The sequence below is a fragment of the Hippoglossus stenolepis genome, chromosome 2, assembly GCF_022539355.2.
Source record: "Hippoglossus stenolepis isolate QCI-W04-F060 chromosome 2, HSTE1.2, whole genome shotgun sequence".
Classification (NCBI taxonomy): domain Eukaryota; kingdom Metazoa; phylum Chordata; class Actinopteri; order Pleuronectiformes; family Pleuronectidae; genus Hippoglossus; species Hippoglossus stenolepis.
The window spans coordinates 10748658-10773192 of NC_061484.1; the positions used below are offsets into that span (position 1 = coordinate 10748658).

General features: G+C 43.9%; 2 protein-coding genes across 6 annotated transcripts in view; both read left to right on the top strand.

Moving 5' to 3' along the window:
* The window catches only part of crebbpa (CREB binding protein a), a 51151-nt gene extending 41970 nt beyond the window's left edge, over positions 1–9181 (top strand). For all 5 annotated transcript variants that reach the window (XM_035175022.2, XM_035175030.2, XM_035175038.2 and 2 more), the window contains 11 exons: positions 447–503; positions 1163–1240; positions 1332–1399; positions 1923–2073; positions 3396–3542; positions 3636–3749; positions 3880–4045; positions 4200–4367; positions 4646–4807; positions 5161–5442; positions 5649–9181. In XM_035175022.2, the coding sequence (XP_035030913.2) occupies positions 447–503; positions 1163–1240; positions 1332–1399; positions 1923–2073; positions 3396–3542; positions 3636–3749; positions 3880–4045; positions 4200–4367; positions 4646–4807; positions 5161–5442; positions 5649–7883 (3628 nt within the window). In that variant the 3' untranslated portion in view covers positions 7884–9181. The remainder of the gene's footprint in view (positions 1–446; positions 504–1162; positions 1241–1331; positions 1400–1922; positions 2074–3395; positions 3543–3635; positions 3750–3879; positions 4046–4199; positions 4368–4645; positions 4808–5160; positions 5443–5648) is intronic.
* Positions 9182–10693: 1512 nt separating this feature from the next.
* On the top strand, positions 10694–24521 carry slx4 (SLX4 structure-specific endonuclease subunit homolog (S. cerevisiae)). Its single transcript, XM_035178265.2, has 14 exons — positions 10694–10917; positions 11588–12120; positions 12572–12770; positions 12884–13099; positions 13393–13616; positions 14504–14799; positions 16043–16301; positions 17775–17956; positions 18094–18240; positions 18684–18853; positions 19071–21490; positions 22236–22335; positions 22547–22867; positions 23804–24521. Exons 2-14 carry the CDS (start codon positions 11706–11708, stop codon positions 24171–24173), a joined length of 5319 nt encoding a protein of 1772 aa, XP_035034156.2. The 5' UTR covers positions 10694–10917; positions 11588–11705; the 3' UTR covers positions 24174–24521.
* The last annotated feature ends 14 nt before the right edge of the window (positions 24522–24535 follow it).

Here is a 24535-nt window from a genome sequence, read left to right on the forward strand (position 1 = left end):
GGCATCAATAGCCCTGCTGTAGTGTGCAGGATACTGGGAATTATCTGTGCATGTGATGGAAGAATGCACTGCACATGTGATAGAGAAATGCACAGTGCAGGGTTGAAATTCAACGTGCAGCGTGTGCTGCATTCCATACATCTTTAAAATAGAGTTTTGAATGACGTTTTTATTGCTCAGTGTTTAATTTGTGGTAAAAAATATTTTTCAAAATTCCCGAGCTTAACTTCCCATGGAAAGTTTCCGGAAATTGTCCGCCCCTTTGCAACCCTACTCTTAACCTTAATTTGCCCCTGACAACTGTGTCGGCAGTGTGTGAAGGAAGAAGCACACGTATAGTAGAGCTGTATGACTGAGTGTGGGAATGCGGCCTGTGCTATGAAGCGCTTTGAGTGGCCGTTAAGACTAAAAAAGGACTCTCCCCCTTTCTCTCCCTCTCATTTCAGGATGATATCAAAAGACCAGTTTGAACGGAAGAAGAATGATGTGCTCGACTCCGAACCGTAAGTACACACAACCCCACACCCTTTAACAAGTGGGATGAACACAGAGGGAAAATACTGTATCTTCTTTGTGTACTGCCTTTCTAGAAGTTAATGATTCGTCTTGAAAAATCATTTTACTTCTGTTTCCATTTTCCACTTTTATATGATCACCTCTTTTAAAGGTTATTTTCTGTCATCCACATCTGTCTTTGTTTCTGTGCCTGTGGTTCACAGTCTGCATATTTTCTTTCTGAACCTTTTTGATCAATCGCATCGGTTTCAGTGAAGCCTCAGGGCAACTCGGCAACGCCACCTGCTGAGTGGAACTTAGAGCTCTGCCTGTCCATCAGAGAACGCAGGCCCCAAGTTCTCTGACACGCTGATTGCTTTTCTCATTGTGACTTAATGTTAAATCAAATGCAAAATACTGGACTTACCGAACCTCCAACAAAGGCACACTTGCATTGGCTGGCTTGCAATTGTGTAACGACTGGAGGAACATTGATTTGAATGGAGATGAGTTTCTTGCTGTTTCAGCAGTAAAGATATCAACATTCATACAAATGACCGCATCAGAAACATGATGTGGACAGTTTTCAAAAACTGAACAATATGTGGAACATGTAACATAACATGTGGAAATGTTAAGTATTGTATATGTCTCTGCTGTTTTTCAGGTTTGTTGAATGTAAAGATTGTGGACGTAAAATGCACCAGATTTGCGTCCTACACTACGACGTCATTTGGCCGTCTGGGTGAGATGTTTAACTCAGCTTCTCCTAGGTTTTTCTTTACATATTTAATGTGCAAATTGTAACAATACGTCTTAAATTTATCTCTTTCTAGATTCATTTGTGACAACTGTTTAAAGAAGAGTGGAAAAACACGGAAGGACAACAAGTTCTCTGCAAAACGTTAGTGCTGCTCTTTTATATTCATTTAGTTTTTCTGACAAGTCTAAAACCCAGAAATATCCAGCCTAACACATGACAAACACTTTAAGCATCATTCTCACATTTGACAAATGTATTTAAAAATCCCATTGTTTAGATTATTGATTGATCAATTTGTCAATTGATCAATCGACTAGCTTTCCCTGTATGGTTCAGTGCAGTTTTCAAAAGGTCCACATATTATTGAAGTTTTTTTTCTCACAAGCACACAGGGTAATAGAAACTGTCTCTTATCTGAACCTGAGCGACAGTCCCAGCTTTGTTGTAGGCCTTGTGCTTTGATATTTGTAGCCCTTTACAAAATATATGACCTTTGTATAAGATATAAACAGATCTGAGATCTAAATACCATCACTAGATTCACAATAATCAGTTCTAGTGCTTTCCTTATTTCATTATCATTATTATATTTCATTTTAAGGCTCCTGCAGAACGTTTAGAATTTATCATTTTGAAATATCTCTTCTGTGTTTGATCCCTGTAGGGCTGCAGTCAACTAGATTGGGAATGTACATAGAGGACCGTGTGAATAAATACTTGAAGAGACAAAACCACCCAGAGGCTGGAGAGGTGTTTGTACGAGTGGTGGCGAGCTCCGACAAAACAGTGGAGGTTAAACCAGGCATGAAAACCAGGTGAGAGCATCACTGACTGCAGATAGATGGGTCATCTGGGGGACAATAAGGATTTCAGGACCAGTGCCCTTGCCAAAAACAGAATTAAAATTGTAATGTATGCTTTTGTTTTTTGAGCATTTATATTACATGATTATTATTTATAAACGAGAGGACAAGATGAGGGCGGCCATAGTGTTGTAGATGACCTGTACCTGTCTCACATTCTTATATTTGAAGATGCATCGGCACAGTTCTTATTTGCCCTGAGCTGATTTGTTTATTGTCCCTGCCATACAAAGCTGAATGCCCTCTATAAAGCTTTTGTACCACTTAGAGTAATGGTGGAGCCTGCTGGTTTGACAAGATGGAGTTTACACCCTCCCTGAGTACCTCAGAGTGGTTTACTGTTTCCTCACACGAGATCAAAGTCTGCGATGTTCGTCCCATCCTCACAGGGCGGAGGCCCTCATCCTGAAACCTGTTATCTTCGGGTGGATTGATTATAGACTGTTTGCTTCTTTTATTGACTGAAGGCTTCTTGACCTGAATCATCCCATTATGTTCTTGAGTGTTTTATAAACCAGCGACACACAAGCAAACGTCTCAGACAGCTTGTGACTCTTGTTTCCTTTTGAGTCACAATAAGACAGAGGACTTGAAATGTTCTTTTAAAGTTCCTCCCCTGGTATTGATTAACCATTAATTAAACACATTTATCTTCTCTAAAAAAAACACCATATGAACATGAGAGAGGTTAGAAACTTGATTTTCACTAGAGGGGGTCATCTAAAACCACATGGTTTAAAGGTTACATACCTTTACAAGGTGTGTAGAGTATCTTCACTCCCTGGTCAAATAAAGTAAGTATACAAAATCTGCAGCTTTACTCAGTCCGCACCTTACTGTTCAACAGCCTCTCCTAACTTCATATCACACCCAGATTACATGTTTTAGTTTCCAATAGTCCAAGGCTGATTTTCAGGAAATGTTCTAGGTTGTTGTGTAGATGGCTAGATCTTAATATACACATTTTAATATTGGTTTTAATACATCTGCACCAGTGACATTTCTTTTGCCTGAGACTTTGAGGAAATTTCCTTGGACACAAATAGGGCTCAGTGGTGAACTGATTTGATTTTCATGTGCAATGGTTAAAGGTCAAGGTCACTGTGACCTGACAAACTATGTTTTTGGCCATACCTCAATATCCATACACTTCATACTTTTCATAAAATCGCTATGTAAATTATATGACTCTCGGCAGACATGAATGTAAATGTGACTGCTTGTTGAATGCGTACAACTGTGAGGTGGTAATTCTATTTTCTTTATTTCTACAGATTTGTGGACACGGGTGAAATGCCTGAGACCTTTCCCTACAGAACCAAAGCACTTTTCGCCTTTGAGGAGATTGACGGTGTGGACGTTTGCTTCTTTGGCATGCACGTGCAGGAGTACGGCTCTGAGAGCCCATTTCCCAACACTAGGTCTGTACATCGAATTATTACATGCAGTATATGGCAGTAGAGATGGGATCTGACCTGTGATATTTACCGTGGTCCTCTTCTCTTCCTCTGCAGACGGGTCTACATATCATACCTTGACAGTATTCACTTCTTCAGACCTCGGCTTCTACGAACAGCAGTGTACCACGAGATCCTCATCGGCTATCTAGAATATGTCAAGAAACTCGGGTAAGCCTCACCCTTCTATTCTGCTTCACCTCTCAAAAGCTTACAACATGGGGAAGAGTGTTGGGAAAGAAGGTTTTGATTGGATCCTGTACTAGGCCAACAGATCTCCTCCCTTTAACACTGTCTGCAGGTACGCCCAGGGCCACATCTGGGCATGCCCTCCCAGTGAAGGAGATGATTACATCTTCCACTGCCATCCTCCTGATCAGAAGATCCCCAAGCCTAAGAGGCTACAGGAGTGGTACAGGAAGATGCTTGACAAAGCCTTTGCAGAGAGGATTCTTCATGACTACAAGGTAAAGGGGAGAAATTAACATGTGCATTCAAAATATTGGTTTGTTGGTTAAGTCTTGTTTTGATTTACTGTTTCCTGTCACATCTCTGCTTAGATTTGAATAATAATGTTAAGAATAATGTTTTTAAATTGTGGATATCTTTTATTATCCACAGGACATCTTCAAACAGGCGACTGAGGACCGACTGATCAGCGCCAATGAGCTGCCCTACTTCGAGGGTGACTTCTGGCCCAACGTGCTGGAGGAGAGCATCAAGGAGCTGGAGCAGGAGGAGGAGGAGAGGAAGAAGGAGGAGAACACAGCTGCTTGTGAAACTCCTGAGGTAAGAACTTTGTATAATGTTTGATAATGCGGTACTACAAGTCCACTGTTTAATCATATTGTCTTTGACAGCTATTTTGTCCTTAAACATTCCTATACAATATGAATATTATTTTTTCCACTACTTTGTAAAACCTGGAATATTGTTATTGTTATAACACATGGCCTCCTGAAGAACCAAAATCACTGTAATTTGAACTAACTTGACCGATGGAAAGACTGTCAATCATCCACACGATGAGAGAATATGATAATTTAATACGCTGTTTTTCTCCTCAGGGTACGCCAGGTGACAGCAAAAATGCTAAGAAGAAGAACAACAAAAAGACAAATAAAAACAAGAGCAGTGTGAGCCGAGCCAATAAGAAGAAGCCTGGGATGCCGAATGTAGCAAATGATTTGTCCCAGAAGTTGTACGCCTCCATGGAGAAGCACAAAGAGGTCCGGCTTTTATCTGTTTTTCCTTCGTTTACATGTAATAATCAAGTAAATCTTTGAATACGTAAATTTCAGCTGGCACTCTGTGCTGACTTAATCAATTACTACATTGGGCCAAATTAAATTTGATATTACTACAAATAGTTAAACAAATCTGAACTTTTTGTTTGGGTAATATAATTGGGTAAAAGTTGATGTTTGAAATGGTTCATTAATTTAATGGTAAAATATCTGGTTTTATTTAACAGAAAATAATAGATTAAAAAAAAAATTTGATAGAGTAATCAATAAAAAACTTGTTTCACTTTATTTGTGCTTTGCTGACTCAAGTTCGTCTTTATTTCTCTCCGGTGAAGGTGTTCTTTGTCATTCACTTCCACTCTGGTCCCTTGGTCAACACCTTGCCGCCCATCGTTGACCCCGACCCTTCGCTCTCCTGCGACCTGATGGACGGCCGTGATGCCTTCCTGACTCTGGCCAGAGATAAGCACTGGGAGTTCAGCTCCCTCAGGAGGTGCAAGTGGAGCACCATGTGCATGCTGGTTGAATTGCACAACCAGGGACAGGATCGTTTTGTCTACACTTGCAACGAGTGCAAGCACCATGTGGAGACACGTTGGCACTGCACCGTGTGTGAGGTGAGTTGCTGCTATTTTTGTGCCTTACTGTGGTTTTACAAAATCACAACAGGTAAAACAATAAGGTGGAAGTCTGTTCAGTTTTTGATATACAGACAAGGGAAATTGACTTGATCACAGAGATCATATATGAAACTTATGATTAATATATTTTTGAAACTTTTTAACTCCTGTTAACTGTTTCCCTCTCCCTCCCTTTTTTTCAGGACTTTGATCTTTGCATCAGTTGTTATAACATAAAGGGCCACGAGCACCAGATGGTGAAGTGGGGCCTCGGCCTGGACGACGACAGCAACGGCCAGAGTGGAGAGGCCTCCAAGAGCCCGCAGGAGAGCCGACGCCTAAGTATCCAACGCTGCATCCAGTCCCTGGTCCATGCTTGTCAGTGTCGCAATGCCAACTGCTCCCTGCCATCCTGCCAGAAGATGAAGCGAGTGGTTCAACACACCAAGGGCTGCAAGCGCAAAACCAACGGTGGCTGCCCCGTTTGCAAGCAGCTTATTGCTTTATGCTGTTACCATGCAAAGCACTGTCAGGAGAACAAGTGTCCTGTCCCGTTCTGCCTGAACATCAAGCACAAGCTTCGCCAGCAGCAGCTGCAGCACAGGCTCCAGCAGGCCCAGCTGATGAGGAGGAGAATGGCCACCATGCAGGGAAGAACCATGCCGCTGCCATCCCCTCCGGCCTCAGCTGCCCCCAGTACCCCCACTTCCCATGGCCAGCCTAACACTCCCCAGACACCCCAGCAGCCACTCTCCAATCAGCCGCAGACGCCCAACTCATCAGGTGTCATGGCCCCTTCTTTTTCCAATGCACCTCGTAATGGCCAGCCTCAAGCACCAGTATCCCAGGGCAAGCCTGGGCCCCAGGCCTCCCCTCTACACCAGCAGCAGTCTCCTCTCCCCCAGCCGCCCCAGCCACCTCAGCAGATGCAGCAGCAGCCTCCCCTTGCTGCAGTCAAGATGGCGCGGCACATCGAGATGATGGCACAGGCCCAGCAGAACCAGCAGAACTACCGGGTCAACATGAACGGTTTGCCCATGAACCCCCAGCAGCCACAGCAGCGCATGACTGGACCAATTCAGCCACCCATGCAAATGGTGCCTGGGCCCAGGGGACCGCAGGTGATGCAAACCGGCATGGCCCCAGGACAGTGGCCCGGAGCTGCAGGGCCCATGCAGGCAGCTCAGACTCAACAACCAGGCCTCGTCCCTGGCCAGACGCCACAGCAGGCCATGACCATGCAGAGAGCCATGATGCTACCAGGGCAGCAGCCTCAGCAGGGTCAGAGGATTCTGATAACACAGCAGCCAGGTGCCCGGCCACAAACACCCCAGAGACCTGGTGCTATCGCTCCCAATGCCCTGCAGGACCTCCTACGCACCCTCAAGTCTCCCAGCTCACCGCAACAGCAGCAGCAAGTTCTCAACATCCTCAAATCAAACCCTCAGCTAATGGCTGCTTTCATCAAACAGCGAACAGCCAAGTACCATGCCAACCAGCCACAGCAGCAGCAAGCAGGTCAGCAACAACAGCCCAGCATGCCTGCAATGCAGGCCATGGCCATGCCAGGAGGAGCAGTGCAGAGGCCGGGGATACCCCCACAGCAGCCGCAGCAGCCTCCTGCGCAGGGCATGGCAGCTTTAGGGGCTCAAGGACAGCTGTTGAACAACAACCCCCAGCTCCAGGAGCTCTACCGTCGGCAGCTCTTAAGACAACAACAACAGCAGCAGCAGCAACAGCAACAGCAGGGGGTGATGCCTCAGGGCCACCCTGGCCAGTTCCCTGCACAAACGCAGGGTACAGCAGCTACATATTCCCAGATCCGCATGCAGCAGCAGCAGCAGCAAATAGCCATGCAGACAGGCCCAGGAGCAGCTGGGGGTCCCATGGGCCAGCTCCCACCCTTGTCTCAGATGGCCCAGCCAGGCATGGGGATGGACCCCAGCCAGAACTTGCTGCATCAGCGAATGCTCCAACAGCAGCAGCAGCAGCAGCTTCCCCAGCAGCAGCAGGCCGTCCTCAAGCAGCAGATGGGCTCCCCCGCCCAGCCCAGCCCGATGAGCCCCCAGACCCACTTGCTGGCTGGCCAGCCCCAGGGTGGAGCCCACCTTCCTGGTCAGCCCACACTAGCCAACACCCTCAGCAACCAGGTCCGTTCCCCTGCGCCCGTCCAGTCCCCCTGTCCGCCTTCGCAACAGCCGCCACATTCCAGTCCATCGCCGCAGATCCAGCCCCAGCCCTCGCCACACTCGGGTTCCCCGCGCCCGGGACTCGGGGGCTCGCTGCAATCCATGGAGCAGGGACACTTGGGGACACCAGAACAGAGTGCCATGCTGCCGCAGCTTAACACACCCAACAGAGCAGGGCTGAACAGTGACTTGGGGATGGTGGGAGATGCTACAGGGGACACTCTGGAGAAGTTTGTGGAGGGATTGTAGCATTTCTGCTGGGAACACAATCTCACTCCCAGGACCCATCCTCCCAATGCTCTTCTTCCTCCTAGCTTCCCTTCGGACTCTTTATGCTGTTCGCTTTGTTCTTTCTATGGTTGAGAATGGTTTTTTTGTACTGAGTAAAAAGTTGTTGTAAAAAGAAAATTTGGTTGAGAAAAATACAAAACTAAAAAAAGTCAACACTTCTGGGGAATTGTTTCCTAAACCCAAGTGGAAGGGTGTTTCCTCCTTAAGATGTTGAGGAATTTGCAAGATGCTTCTAAGATAAAATTTAAATCACAAAGAATATATTTTTTGGTTGAGACCAAATGTGTTCAATACTCAATTTTATTTTTGGTTTGTTTTTGGTATGTTTCATGCCTTTCTCATTCTTCTTTCTTTTTTTAAGGAAAATGTACAATTTCATTATATTATTCATATCTTTTTATTTTGTACCTTTGGAAAAAAACTTAAAGCATATTTGTGTTGAAACTGTAAAATAATTTGTCTGGGAATTGGGCCAGGTTTTTGTTCTCAAACTGTCACTCCTGGCAATGTAATCTAGTGTTGTACCATTACTCCAAGACGATGCGTTCAGGGACAGGGACTGCTCCCTTCCTCTTTGTGTGTATGAAGAGCACTCAGTTGTATTAAAACTAGGAAATGGATTGCGCCAGGTTGTGTATACATGGGCATGTATGCAGGCACACATGAAGACACTGACACAAACCCTCACAGTCACTAAGAGAAACACAGCTTTGACTGGTTTCACCTACAAAGATGACAAAGGACTGCAATCTACATCTCAGTGGCCTGGAATTTGAAAAAAAGAAGTGTCTGGCAGGTGTAGAAAATTGTTGCTTTGACATTAAAAAGAATTTGTCATACATTTTTGTCATACAAATATTGTAAAGTGTAACGAGTGTGAGAAAGAGACCAGCCCCCTAAGCTGAGGTGGAATGATCACCGGTTGTTCGTAGGCCACATCTCCAATCATGCCCCTTCCTCTAAATTGTACACTAAGTGGTGTGTTATCTAGGGATGAAGGACACGTTTGAGATTCACCCTGGAAAAATGTTAAATGTTTTGTCAACCCTCATTCCTCTCACATGAAAACTTGAATTAGGGGGATTTACTTTTTCTTCTATTGTAAATCAAGTTATTAAGCAAAATACTATAAATATAAGGAAGAGAGAATGAAATCACTGTATATACTGGTTAAAGACTCATTTCTTACTTATATACCATATTGTTAAATAAACTGTGTGCAGCAGAAGAACTCCAGGACTCTGTTGGCTAAATAATGAGGTATCACTCATGTTTGTTTTAACTTGGCAGTGTTTTATCATCCAGTCACCAGCAACAATGTGGAGAAAAAAGTGTCTCAACTATACAACTGGTTGAGGCCCTGCGTCTGCACATTTCTGCAGCAAACATTTGATCCTGATGAAACCATTATTCGTGACATCATTTCGTACGTCTGATTGGAAAGGTGTGCAAATTTGCAGGTTTTGCCACGGTGAGGATAGTTTGTTGTGATGCAGCTCTTCTAAGGTGGAGCTTTTTGGAGACTATAAAAAGGTTCATTCTGTAGATTTTGAATCGCTTACTTGCAAGGATGTGTTGAAGGGTTAATACCTCCTCCGTTGTCTCCCCTTTTATTTGATTGAGTTTAATCACTTCCTGTATCAATGACAAAGTCAGCTCTGATCGAGTATAAAGTAAAGACTGCATATAACTTCCAGAAAACGCAGTAAAATTAGAACAAGTACTGATTCCAGTCCTATTGGAAAAATTTTGAATTCAATATTTTGAACCTATCAAAGGAATTCAAGTAAACATTGAAAAAATACTTTTTTCTGGATTCCAAGATAATACGTTTTGACACAAATATCAAAGAAAAGATGGAGGGAGGAAATACGGTTGTGGATGTGTAAATCCTGACAAAATTTTGAAATATATACGATTTACGTGATCTGAGTAAAGTAGGTGACAGCTTCCGATCACTTAAGTTGATTTCTTACAGCACATTGCACAAATTGGGCCTCGTTTAGAGATAATGCTGTTTGAGCAATAAGACAACACTCTGGTGATCTGCTCAGGGAAGGAATATCTGACCAGAGATTAAGATCACATCTGCCATAATGCAAGTCATTAAAAAAACTCAGTTAATTCAGTGGTCTTTTATTCTGCAAACTTTACATTAACAATAATCTATATCATGTATAAATACATTATCAATATGGCTGAAATGTGAGACATGTAGCTTTTTAAGAACTAAGTTAGATATCAATGCTGGATTTATTTTAGTTGTTTTATATCCCTGATGAATGCAAAATGAAAATGAGCTCATTACTATAATTAGATATATTAGACAAAAAATGGAGGCGTGCTCAGCTCAGGGTCTCTAATGGGACACTTCAATCAATACATATTCACTATTTGTGAATAGGAGTGATAATAAATAGAATTTTACTTTTATCGCTCACTTAAAAGTTTTAATAGTTTGATTTAGAGAAATTCAGATCTTCGTGATTTTCTCCATGAAATTGAGCATCACTTTGTTGCTACTATGGTTACAGTATCCTAGAAGGACCATAATATAAAATGTACCACCACAAGTTGCTTGTTGTAAACAGCATCCTGTTTGTTGGGGTGAATAGAAAATATAAACAGTCATTCACAAATATTTAATTCAACACTTTTTACTAGATGAGCCTGCTCGCTACTCAACCAGGATTTACGGTCATGGAACAAGTTGTGACACATTACTCCGCGGTCTTAGTCACGTGACCTGGCGGACGACTACTCATTGGTTGGCTCCCAGTCACATGACGGGAAGCTCGCAGTGACGCGGCTGAGTGGGAGTCGTTTTGAAATGTAAATACACATCCATGAGCTTTTCGTCTGTTTTATTCTCCAACCGATGAACAAATGAAGTTATATTTGATTTAAAATGTCAGGAGAAGGACTAATGCAGCAGAGCCGAGAACCATGAGGCTGGAAGCTAAAGCGGAAGAGCTCATTCATTAAAACCTGGGTGAGTGTTGTGTATTAGCATGAGCAGCTAGCAGGCTAACTGATATTTTCACCATAAACAAACGACCTCAAACGTTATTTCTCTGGTAGAATGGTCTTATCGAAGCTACGTTTGTAGATACAAGTTTGTACTAAACGATAACGTTGCTGTTTTATTAGATGTTGCTAACACGCCCCTGCTTATGTGGTCATGTGTATGTTGTGCTCAAATTATTAACAGGGCATTTTATATTCCTGCAAATCCCTATGTGGATTAAGGGAGACTTTCATTTTGAAGGTTCTGTTGTTATAGTTCATACTTTTCCTATTTATAAACCTGGGTGGAAAGTGTGTGAAAGGTAGTAGTCTGTTTTAAGTCACTAAAATACAGCAGTTAGATTTTTTTTTAACTTTACAAACTGTACAAATCATATTATTTCATGTTTAAATGTTGTGCTTTGTCTAGATTAGATGTGAAGTTACTTTAAGCCAACATAAAGTGAAGGTGCATATATTTTTACATTTGAGTTCTAAGATGTTTTTTTGTTGTTTTCTTCTTCTTCTTCAAAAGAGAGCCAATGAATGCTTTGTTTTTCCATTTGCAAGTGTGTGTATTTATGCATTACTATTTTGGATATTGTAATATTTTCCGAATGTAATTTTTCTGTCATATTTTCTTTTCTTTTTCCTAGATGCGGTTGTGCTTCTGTCCCAGGAGGAGTGGCAGTTTCCCACTATACCATCTATCTTTGCAGGCTGGTCGTGACAGCAGCTCCATTGGCCTTTCAATGGGAGGAAAACCTCACTATCATGGACGACTCTGACCAGGATTTTGTAGATCTTGCATCCAAGCTGCTGAAACGAGTCCGAAAGAAACCAGCTGAACCCAGGCTGCCACGGAGAGCAGAGCATCAGTCGGCCTCCAGTCAGGCAAGCGAGGGTGTCAAGAGGAGGAGAAACAACAAAAAGGATGGTGACTCTCGGCCAAAAGTCCCGGGGACCCAGTCTGTCTGCAGTGGGACTGGCTGTGACTCAGGAGATGCTGGGTCTTTGGCTGTGCCTTCAGGAGCCAGAGCTGAGAGAGTCCTGACAGCGGAAGACAAAGTGCTCCTCAGGATGCAACAGTTCAAGAGAGCCAGTCCTCAGAGGATGGTGCACAGGGACGCGACCCTGCCAACAAGCCACGAGAACGACCGCACTCCGAACCCACCGCCACAAAGACAAGGTGACATGACATGATGCTATTTGAACAGATTTCTAATCACTGTGTCCTTCACCCAGCACGCAGCAGAGACATATGCTGTGCTTCTCCCCCTGCTCCTTTTAAAAAGTTTTTGACTTTTATAAGGAGAATGTGGGATGTAAAGGTGGCCCTGTAGACAGACACATACTATAAGCTATATTGTTGTAATAATATAATGATAATAATTTAAAATAATTTTATTGATTTTCTTCCATGCAATTTTTACAGTTAAGGCTGCAACATGTTTGTATTAACACTAGAGAATGTGTAATGTGAGCAGGGTCGCTTGTCTGGACAAACCCACAAAGAATTCTCACCTGACTCTGCAGGTCTCTTAGTGTGTTTTTGCTCATGGTTCTCTTGTGCTTAGGTTTTTTCGTCTTTTGTATCTGTATGTGTTTTGAATCCGGTCCACCCTCGTCTCTGTGTGCAGATCCTCCACAACCCAGCACTTCTGGTCTCCACCCAGACAGTGACGAGGCGTTGGCCCTGCGGCTGCAGCAGGAGCTGGACAAGGAGGCAGCAGAGGCCGAGGTGGTGAACCTGGAGGACGGAGGCCTCTTCTTCTGTCAGATCTGCCACCGAGACCTGTCACACATGACCCCCGATGGGCGAACGCAACATATCAACAGGTTTGGACATGTATATTTTTTATTGTTGGTGCTCTGTTGGTGATCTGACTCCGAGAGATGACGAGCAATAGACTGTTGGTCACATTGACAGTGAGAATGATCCCTCTTTATAGGTGTTTAGATGACAGTGAAGAGAGCGCCCCACCCCCTCCTCCTCCCCCTGCTCTCCCTGAATGTCCGATCTGTGGTAAGAAGTTCAAGTCCCAGAAGAGTCGCTCGGCCCACCTGAAGCGCTGCTCCTCAGACATGGGCGTACTTCCAGCTGTCTTGCTGCAGGCTCTGCAGAGACAGGCTGAAGAGACCCAGAACGTCCCCACTGTCAACACAGCGTGAGTCAGCCTCATCATGTCAGTCCAGATACAAGACAACACCTTAATAAACCTCTGAGCTGACTGTCAGTAGCAATAAGTGATGCAGCTGCTCCATAAACATTTGTTGGCTTTTGATGGTGACTGTTTTCATCCCTGCATGGACCAAGTTACTCTCATTGCTGGATTTCAGTCTGATTGAGAATGTTGAACTGAACCATGTCATGTTTCATTGCTCATCTTTTCCTACAATAAAAATAGATGGCTTATCACCAAGTAAGTTTGCACTAACAAAGTTTAATCAAACGTCACAGACGCACACAGACTGGAGGCACTAAAAGGAAAGGCCCTTCCAAGCCTGGCGTCCCAGCGAGGAAGAAGCCCAGGAAGAAGAGCGATCCTCTGGATGAAGACACCATGGTGGCTCTGGCTCTGTCCTCCTCCCTGCTGGAACAGGAGAGGGAGGCACAGAGAGGGTTAAAAACAGAGGTCACTGCCGTTCACACCTCCATGACTCCAGTGCTGAAAGCAGACACAGGTACAGTAGTAGAGTTTTTATAATACATCATCAAATATATAAGAGGAACTTTTAGAAATGATTTCTTAGCTTAAGCTATGTTTTTATGAAATTACCTTCTCGGTTGAATTATTTTTATTTGTCACACTTCGGACCTGTGTCTGATTAATTCATCTCAGACCAGATACCCTTGTGTGTCTGGTAGTAACATCATCCTTGGAGATAATTTTCCTAGGATGTATAACCTGCCTTTACTTTGCTTTATCCTCTTCTTTTTAGATCGGCCATGTTAAGACAGAAGAAACCAAATTTAGGAACTTAGTTAATTATATGTGAACAATTAAACAGGCTGGATTTTAACACAGGAGTTTTTACACATTTGTCTAATGTGTGTCTGTGAATTTATTGTGTTAATAATGTGGGAGTTGTAAAGCATTTTACTTTGTTTAACTTGTGAAACCGTAGAAGCAGTTTTCTTTTTATCTTTGTCATTGCTGGAAGAAATATTTCAGAACACAACGTATTCTGTGTCCGCATGTGTGTGTTAACTTTGGCGAGGCCTGAAGTTGTGTCTCTACTAATATCTGTTGGACATTTAACATACAAAGACATGACATAAACTGTGGGAAACGATTGGTTTTAGAATACAGTTGTATTATTGTCTGGGTAGTAGCCAAATGCATAGATGAGTACAAATTATACGTAATTAGCCAATTTATTTGCAGACTTATGGACTTGGAGATGTCTGTGAAGATTCTTGGGTATATGAAAGAAACTGAACTTGCTTTCTAGATAAGAGCTGAAACATCTTCAGTAACTTCAAGCAAATCCAGTTGCCTTTGATTAGAACTAGAAAAAGCCTCTCTTGTGCAGACGGCATGTAAACCTGTCTCCTCCACCTGGTGCAGGTAAAGGGCGTAGAAAGAAGAAAAAAGGAGCCGTCCCTCGTCCTCCTCCGCTCCTGCTCGTTCAGGATGCTCAGGCGGCCCTGGTGAGGCTGCAGGAACGTGTCTCTGCTCTCCTCCTACACAGCCGGGCCCCCTCTCCCCCCACCCCGACCCGCTGCCCCAGCAGCCTGTGTGGCTTGAGCAGGGCGGCCCCCCTCTGGCAGAAAAGCACACTGCTGAGCAGCAGCTTCACCTGTCAGTCAGATTTCTACACTCAGGAGCTCAGAGAGTTCATTACTCCTTGGGAAACCCCAAAGGTGAGAGATCACAGACTTGATTACATATCGTGTTATATTATGTCTGTCAGGTTTCAGTGGGGAACAGAAATAAGACTGGAGTTAACACTGTCTGGTCTGGTTGTGCAGATTCATATATAAAGTGTCTGAAACTAAGGGAATTACTGTTATTGATCAGTAGAATCTGACAGCAGAGCCAACTTTCCAAATTTGGGTTAGTGAATTTATCAAGACGCCTTTTAAACCTGATGTGGCATAAAACCAAGCATGACATATTCATTAAAGACGAGGGAGACAGTTGCACTGATAGCTGCTTCTCATATATTTTATCCTGTTCAGTTTACATCCTCATCCATGATATTGAACTTGACTTCACTTTTTCATCCAAAAATGCACCCAATTATGCAACCAAAACTCACAACACTGACTTCACTTGTGTCCCTGAAAGACAATGTCAATAATTTGACAAAAAAGACACACTTGCATTACAATATACTGTTTTTGAAGGTTTTATTTGTTTATCATTTTCCTTTCTGCACAAACCAACATTTTATCACAGTAAAAAAAACGACATGAATCATTAATGCTACAACGTGCTTCTGTAGGCTTTATTTTAATCCTAAACTAACATATTCACTATAGATAAATTGGTCTCAGACTTTTGGACCCCACTGCACATGTATAGTATACTGTGACTATAGATATAGAAATAAAGTTATCATTAACATCACACTTTGAATATGAAGTATTCACAATACTTTTTTGTAGATACTGTATGTTCAGACATGCAGTATTCATCGTGGGGGAAACTGATCATGTGACTGGTGGTCATAAACTTATAATTCCTCTGTGATACCAGGTTGCTTTACATAGTATGTGACGTAAAAGAATATCTCGAATTCCAGACAAATTTACTGTCATTTTCAAAAATGTCTGTAAATAAAAACAACAAGGGGGGTAAATTCCGTGTTTTGCAGGTGGTCGAGTTTAACTAACAAAACAGCACGTAGGTAAGAATAGAAAAAAATGAAATATGGGCTGATGCATTTATTTTGCGTCAAAGCAATGAAAAGTGATCCACTGTTCTGAAAAAGTGATAAACTCTGATGAGAAATGTGTGTAATTTATTTTTTCACAATTTCCATTTGTTTTATTTGCTTTTAATTATGTGTAAAATGTGAGCTTTCATGACTCATTGAATATTTGATTTTAAAAAGTTACATAACAGTTGAGTTAGATCTAAACTGATCTCTTCCACCTTTAGACTGCTGCAGCCCCTTTGAACGCTGGAAACAAGTCTGAGTCTTCTCTGCGACCTCTGACTGAAGGAACTCCTGTGGCAGGGGCCAGGACCTCCATCCTGCCTTCTTCCTCCCAGACTGCAGCCTCCTCCTCGGCTCCCTCCACCCCGGGCACGGGGCAGCACCCAGTGGGCAGCCAGGCCCTGAGGGACCTGATGGAGCTGGCTGAAGACGGCATGACCCTCACACAGTGCAGATACATGACCTCGGGCAGTGACAAAAGTAACTCATGCACACATTACACAAACTGTATTCTCATGAAATGTGTGTTTACTTTTGGGGAGGGGGTGCCTTTATCCTAATAAACACTACAGTCATTCCTGAATACTTGCTTAGCACATGCAAAGAAAAGGGATAATTATTTGCTCTTTAACCTGTTATTGTTGTCAGTTTGAGTTGTGTCCTGTTGTTGTTGTAGTTGTAAACCTTTAATCATGCATTAGGCACTTGCCCTATACTCTTCATCTAACAGAGTGAGTCAGTTTTCACATAACCTGTTACTTAAAATTGATGGATTTATTCTGCATGGACTGTACAACGAGTGTGCATGTATATATTTATGCTTTAGGCTCAACACAGTCAATTAAATGTGTTTATTCTGGGTATTAAATCATAACAAAACGGTTAATATTACATTGATGTATGCTCAGCATGGTCTTACAGAAAATGTTTAAACTGCTCAGCTTTTGTTTAAAAAAATAGGTATTTCCTTCAGGAGAAAGGTTGAGAACATTCTCCCTTCTTCATACACAAGTAGCGCTGGGCAATTAACCAAAAATGTATCGAAACCGACATTGATAACCTCTAACCGACTTCATTTTGCTCATGTCAGTTCGGTTAATACTTTCCCCAGTGCAGGCATTCACGAACTGTCAGGTTTCCACTACGTTCTGTGCTGTTTTACTCTGCCTTAATGTCCTCCCTCCTCATTCCCCTGCTGACCTGCACTCACTTTACACCTAAACAATAAACACGTTTACTAATCAGAAGTTATTATGACCTGAACAGTACTTAAGTTTACTTTGTGTTTGATTCACTCTAGAGTTTATGAGACACGTATTCAAACACATTGAAAAAAACATAAGAAACTAACAAATTTCAACATTTTGTGCGTAAGCTCTTCAGCTGCCACACAACACGAGACCTAACGTGACGCTCACAGCCAGGACATCAGGGTTAAAGTGACTTGAACAATCCAATTCATGAATCGACAGCATCGATTAATAACTAATTAAGCCGACGCACACACACACACACACACACACACACACACACACACACACACACACACACACACACACACACACACACACACACACACACACACTTCTCTCCTGCAGACAGGAGAGAAGTTCTTCCCGTTGATTATGAGGTAACGCAGTGTTTTGACTTGTTGGTTTTTATAAAGATCAGTTCTACTTGTAAGTGATTAGAAAAGAACAGAAGAGCAGAGTCACTTGTTGACTGGTGCTGAGTGATCAGCCTCATTTGTAACCTTTACTTTGATTACCTCGTAATCGAGGTAACAGTTTGAAATAATCGTGATATTGATTTGAAGTCATATCGCCTAGCCCTATACACAACTCTACAAAGAAACATTTCTTACATTTCCTTTTTTAATGATTGGCATATACTGCTACTCTCTGGTATGCTGCATAGTTAAAGTTCAGATCATGATTGTCTCTGTTCCCACAGACGAACAGAGCAGAGCCAGTCTGTCTACAAACCTCCTGGAGGAGTCAGAGGAGCAGGCTGACATATGTGTGAGCGGCTTCCTGCCAGAGGCGGCACACACACACTCAGAAAACACACAGAGACAAGCACAGAGGAAAAGTGACAAGCCACGTGGAGATGAAGAGCGAGGCAGCCACCGATCGGTAAGACCAGTCATAATCACATTAAGCTGAAGTGATTCTCATCTTCAGTTCAGTGCAGATGTATCCACTAATAGATACAGTGTCACCATTTAATCTCCATTAAAAACATTGATTGTGTATCTTTGGTTCCTCTGTAGGTGGCACTATCGAGACTGGAGTCAGACCTGAGCAGCATGGTGAACAACCCTCAGCTCAGTGATGTGCAGATCCAGGTCGACAGTGGAGACGTCTACTTTGCCCATTCCTTCATGGTGTACGCCCGCTGCCCCCTGCTGGCAGAAATGGTAAAAATGATCCAACATGAGTGCAGCTCTGTTACTAGTTTCGAGTTACATAATTAAGTAGAAATCCACTATTCTTCGGTTTTCATAGTTTGCTTTTCAGCAATAAATGCAGTAAAACTGACAGAGGACCTATTAATGACTGACATATGTCACTGTCACAGTACTGGACACAGTTTCTGTACCTCCGATTAAGCTGAGCAAATGTTTTCTGATGCATGTCACAGAAGTTTTAGCTCAAACAACTTGAGTGGTGATGTGTGGACCTGAAGTAATCAAATCCAATCTTGGAATTTGTATTGAATATAATGTGTTTTTTACAACACAATACAATAAAAACAAATTTCCAGTATCCAATATTTGCCCAGAACTTCTATCAATATTTCGTACTCTTTGACTTTCAACTCATCATTTCCTCTGTCTTCCTTCCTCTGGTCCTCTCCCAGCTACATGAAGGTGGTTTCGGGGTGCAGGAGGAGGGTTCGTCTGCAGCCCAGAGGGTGTTGATGAGCGACGTCCCGGGACAGGCTGTGTTCGCTCTGCTGCAGTACCTGTACACGGCCCACTGCTCCATCCCAGCCTCACTGCGACCTCACATACTAGAGCTGGCATCAAGGTAAGTGTAGAGATTAAAGCACAGATATTTAATATTAGATGTTTATAATAACCTTGCACTTTGATCACTTTTTGTTTTAAGACCATAATCATAATGCCCCCTCACATCAAACAACACTTTGTACGTGACGTTTATTTCAAGTTAAAAAGACAAGAAAAAGCTGCAAATTCATTCTGTCATTTATGCGAAGACTCTTCTCTTTTTGTGTTTCATTAAGGTTCGACTTGCAGGAGCTGCAGCAGCTTTGTGAGTCACCGACTCCTGAACAGGAGGCAGACTACATGAACCAGGGCGAGAATGTCAACGACCAAACAGACCAGGCCTTCATGGTGCTCCTCCGCTCTATGTGGAATGAAGAGGATGAGGAAGACGAGGGATTAGATACTGATGGTGGAGATGATGAGGAGAGAAGGTTGGAAGAAGAAGATCATCAAACCGATGATGTCGCATCTGGTGAAAGAGAGATCTGTGAGGAACAGGTGAACGAGGAAGAGCTGGATGAGATCTACGAGTTTGCAGCAACACAGAGAAAGAGGGAGGAGGAGAAAGACTCAGTAGAGGACGATGAAGAGCAGGAAAAGGTAGATGATGGAGAGGAAGAACTGACAGAAGCTAAAAGAGACTTGAGCAAGAAAACTCCAAAGCCGAACTCTCAACTTGAGCCAGACCCCAGCCTGGATATCACCTACAGCCGCCTCTTCTCAGACACTTGGGGAGTCTACGAGGACAAAGACCCCTCTTCCTTGTCACCTTCAACCTCAAGCCCACCAAAGACACACACCGTACATTACCAGAAACACCAGTCCTCTCATAAACCGTCATGTGAACTCTCTGGCAGAACTTTGCTTCAGTCCTCACCAAGCGGATTCGATGCCTTTTCCCAGAGCCCTCCACCCAGTACCTCCAACCTGCCTGTGGCAGGTCTGTCCCCTGGTCAGGTGGGGGACTCAGGAACCGATGCTGTTGAACTGGACGTGCCTAAACAATGTCTGTCTTTGAAGCGAGAAGGCCAAGATCCTCGTAGTATTTGTGTTCCTGTTTCTCCTGATTCACCCCCCAAAAAGAAGGAGCCAGAGCTCATAGTTTTGTCCGACTCAAGCGAGGAGATGGAGGTAGATGTGGCTGTTCTAAGACCCTGCAGTCCTTCGTCACATTCTCCTTGCACTGTCCAGAAGCTGCAGAGTTACACCCAAATCAAACCTCAGTCAATCCCGAAACCTACAGAACCCCTCATGGAGAATAAAGTGTCCCGTAGTTTAGAGTTAAATCCTGGTGATCCATCTGCAGCCTTGGGTCAAGGTCATCCAGGTTCCGGTTGTGATCCGAGTCCAGACTGTTCCCCTGAAGTCTCCTGGCTGATCCCGTCCACACCGGTGCAGCATGAAAGATGCAGTAGGACCAGCTCCAGCAGGTCCAGCTCCACACAGACCAAAAGCAGCATTTGCAGGACACAGCTGTTCCCTAGTGGCGATTCGTCTTCTTCACGCTCTTCTCTCTTCTCTTCCCCTGCTCTACCACTTCACAACACACTTCACAACTCGAGCAGTACTGCCCACGTTGGCCTAACAGAGCGCAGCATTCCCAGGTTGAAACTGGAAGAGACCGCTCCCTGTAGCTCCAGCTTGGATCTCAACTTTTCCCCTCAAAGAACCAGTAGTTATGACGGAAGTAAGAACAGAGAAATGTCTGCAGTTCTCCCGCACAAACTTACACTTGCACTCCTCTCAAGCTCATCTCACCGTCATCCCCTCCAAGCTTCCTCAAAGCAGGAGACACCCCAGCACGTCCAGCAGCAGCCCTACAGCAGCACTCCCCTGCACACAGGGCTCCGACAGCTCCCTGTTCTTCTTGCTGCCTCCCCGCTCAACAGCAGCCTCGACAAGCAGAGGTCAACCAGTCAAGGGGGGGATAGGGCGTCATCTGAGAGCCCAGAGAAGACAGAGCTAGGGAGCTTTCATCTCTCCCCATTGTCCTCCCCCTCTTCATCTCACAGAGGTCTTCATAGTTCACTGAAACATAAGTCCTCCAGTGAGAGTCGACGTTCTGTTGAGTCCAGCAGTCATGAGAACACAGGGGATAAGCTCAAAAGAGGGGGAAGCAGAAATGAGTGGACAGAAAGCGAGTGCAAAAATAAAGACTCACGTGATGAAGGACAACAGGCGGAGGCAAAAGAAGAAAGTGAGGAGGCAGAGATTGCCCAGTCTAGTTTCCAGCAGAGCTTCATGGACGAGCCTCCCATTGCTTTCAATGACTCATGGGGCCTTGACGCCTGCGTGGAAGCAAACCCCGGCTGCTTCAGTCTGAGGCTGGAGGACAGCGGGGGATCCAGCCGGCAGGAACGTAGCCTGGAACGAAAAGAAACAACCTCTGTTGACTGTCATCCTCCACCATCTAGTCACTGTATCCAGTCATCGAGCAGCTGCGGCGATTTGGTGAACTCCTCTCCATCTAAAGCCCACAGTGCACAACCAGCCACCAGCGCACAGGCTCATAGAAACGCTTCCTTCACCCCGTCACCACCAGACACGCACAACAGCTTCATGAACCCGCAAATGTGGGACAGCTGGGAGGAGGAACAAGAGGAGGCTCTTCCTCTCTCTTGGAGGTTGAACCCTCCTGCTCAGCTCAGAACGCCAGGTATGGTTAGGTTACTAAAACAGAATAATCATTTCCAAATGAGTGTAAACAGAACAATTAGAGCAACTTAAAATGTAATTGTAAAAGAAATTCAGATGTGTAAAATGTTTTAAAGTGTCATTCTCTGCCCATAAAGAAGAGTTGAAAACCACAACCTTCACGCAGGAGCAAAAATCTGTCTTCAAACTTAACAAAAATGATTATGTGAAATCTATTGTGATATTGATCAATATACACTAATACTGAAGTTTTTATCTCGGTAAAGGTTTTGGCCATATTGTCCAGCCCTACTTTTACAACAGAGTTTGATAACGGAAATCTTTCATCTGTCCAAAATAATCATCAGCAGATACTGAGGCTCAGATGTCAGTTCCTTAGTGTCAAACAATTTTTTCACTGATGTTTGACAAACTTATTGATGTTTAAAAGATATTGAAGTTACGTTTCCGTGACAGCAGCCTCAAAAGACCACAGGGAATTCAGCCCCAAGGTCAGCTGTGTGAAATATAAATATAAAGTGTCAGGTGCAAGAGTCACACTTTAGTTCAGACATTATTTGTCTCGATGGCTTTACGGTTTGTCTCTATCCTCATTTCTGAAATGAGTGGGAAACAGGAAAATGACTCAGTTCAGTGGATGAGGAAAGTTTAAGGAAAGCAGGTAGATATCTTTTGTAGATTAAATTATGGTAAAGAAATCACAGCTGTAGTGCTAATGAAATATCATCTTGTTTCTGTCTCAACAGCATCATCGCACAATAAAAAGCACTGCTCCGTGGTGCCCATCACTCCCATGCCCCACTACTCTGACATGGACACACCGGATCTCAAGAACAAACTCAACAGGTCAGTCAGTTCACTCTCATCTCTGGCCTCATGTGAAAGAGTCCCTGAACCTTCTTTACCCTCATGTTTTTCTTTTTTAATCAAATGCTATTAACTGAGGGACTATCCGATTACCTGGTGTCACTGTCAACTTAGTCTGTCTGGCTTTCCTCCTCTTTCTCAGCTTGTTTTCCTCCTCTCCATCTGTTGTCTGACTGTCTCCTCTGTGCAGGTTTGGCGTTCGGCCTTTACCCAAGCGCCAGATGATCCTCAAACTGAAGGAGATCCACCAGTACACCCACCAGCTGGTCAGTTCAGACTCCGAGGACGAGGCACCCTCTGCGGGGCGTGCTGCTAAGAGGAAGCCCCCCCCTAACACCAGTTCAGCGGCTCCTGGCAGCCAGACAGTGAAGTTTAAAGAGCCCATAGCGCCGGCTGCCGTCTCCCCTCTGAAACAGCGAGCGGAGGAGGAGGAGGAGGAGGAGGGAGAGCTGCTCTCTGCCTCACAGGGGTCCAACACCTCTTCAACAGCCGCCAGTGAAGAGTCTGGAAGGTACAGCGTGAATCGCCTCAGGTGTTACGCAGCTCCATGCTTGAGTCAGTGCACAATTGTTTTGTTGCTTTACAGATTTTCAGAGGGTTCAGTTGATATTCTGTTCACTGGCATAGACAAGTGTTCTAGCTCGTGGTTCAAAATGACACCATGAAACAAAAGTTTTGATCACTACTAGAAATCCTGTCACATAACTGCACAGGCTGCGCCCAGGTTGACTCAGGGACGGACTAGGACTATAGCGGTCAATGCTGCTATGAATTGCTTGTAGAAATAAGCTTTTTTTAACATCTACCACAATCAAAACAACGGCACCACGATTCAGTTTCGCTGTCACTGCCCAGAATGAGATGCGCTGCCTCACAGTATGTTGGGGTCTTGGCTGGTGCATAGTCAAAGTGGGTTGAAGACGCGTCTGTCCCGATGGCCTCACGCAGGATATATTAAGTTTGAGTCGCTTTATCCATATGGAGTAGAGCTCGCAAGAAATACATCTGATAATCAAAACATAATTTGTCACCTGTCAAACACATTTGCTCCTTATGTATTTTGGTTTTCCTGTCTCAGATTATTTTAAACTATGATATATCTGTGCATCTTGGACTACTCGTCAGACAAAACTATCAATTTAGGTCCTATTGGGTTCTGGGACGTTGTTCTGGTCGACTTTGTGACATTTTATAGACAGAATGTTTGATTGTGAAACTATTCTGTAGATAATGGTAAGATTATAGAGAAGTACTAGAAGTATAATCAAGTAGGTAACAGTTATTGGAGGTAAAATGGGGCAGATTGACAACATTCAACAATACATTTTCAATTAGTGGTGTAAGATGGTGTATTATCACATCAAATGGGAGTGGTACTTGGTGTAGTTTTGAAATAACTTTCATTGATACAGTGTCTTTTTTTAACCACTTCGCTCCCTCTTATCAGGTCCAATCCAGAGCTGTGCCTCACTTCCGATGGCGACTCAGACAGTGATGGCGTCTCTGCCTCCCAAGCTGTGACTCAACTTCAGGACCGCCTCAAGGCCGTGCGTTCCTTCATCCTGTCGGACTCCGGGCTGTACAGTCAGATCCTCCAGTACCAGCCTCTGGTCCTCTCCCAGCTCCAACAGCGACTCAAGGCGGCCGGGATCCGCCTGGGCGCCGCCAAGCTGGTGGACTATCTGGACTCTCAGTGCATCACTTTCACCACGGCCAAGCCAGGCCACTCTGCACCCAGCCGCAGACGGGCCAAGAGGACGAAGGCAGCGGGTGTAAGAGGAGCAGGCAGGAAAAAAACTGTTACAATTTCTCTTTAAAACACTATGACTGAGAGTGGCCGGTTTTACTTCAGGGTTTGGAACATTTGTCTGACAAGGACTTTCCGGAAAAGAAGCGGCCGTTAGATTCTGAACATTTTACAAAAGATTGTGGGTTTGCTCCTGATCAACTCGATTCCTCAAAAGTTGATCACAGTTTTACCAGTTTGTTTAAAATGGAGGACAGTTTGGTTTAAGGTTTGACTGACTGAAAATAAAGAATACAAAAAAGGTAAATGTTCAAATGCTCAGTGGTAAACAAAAGATCTTTTCATTCAAAAATGATTCCTCAGTCAATCTTGATGTTTTCTGGAGTGGTATAATAAATCCTTATTTCACCTCTATTAATACCAAGTTCGGAT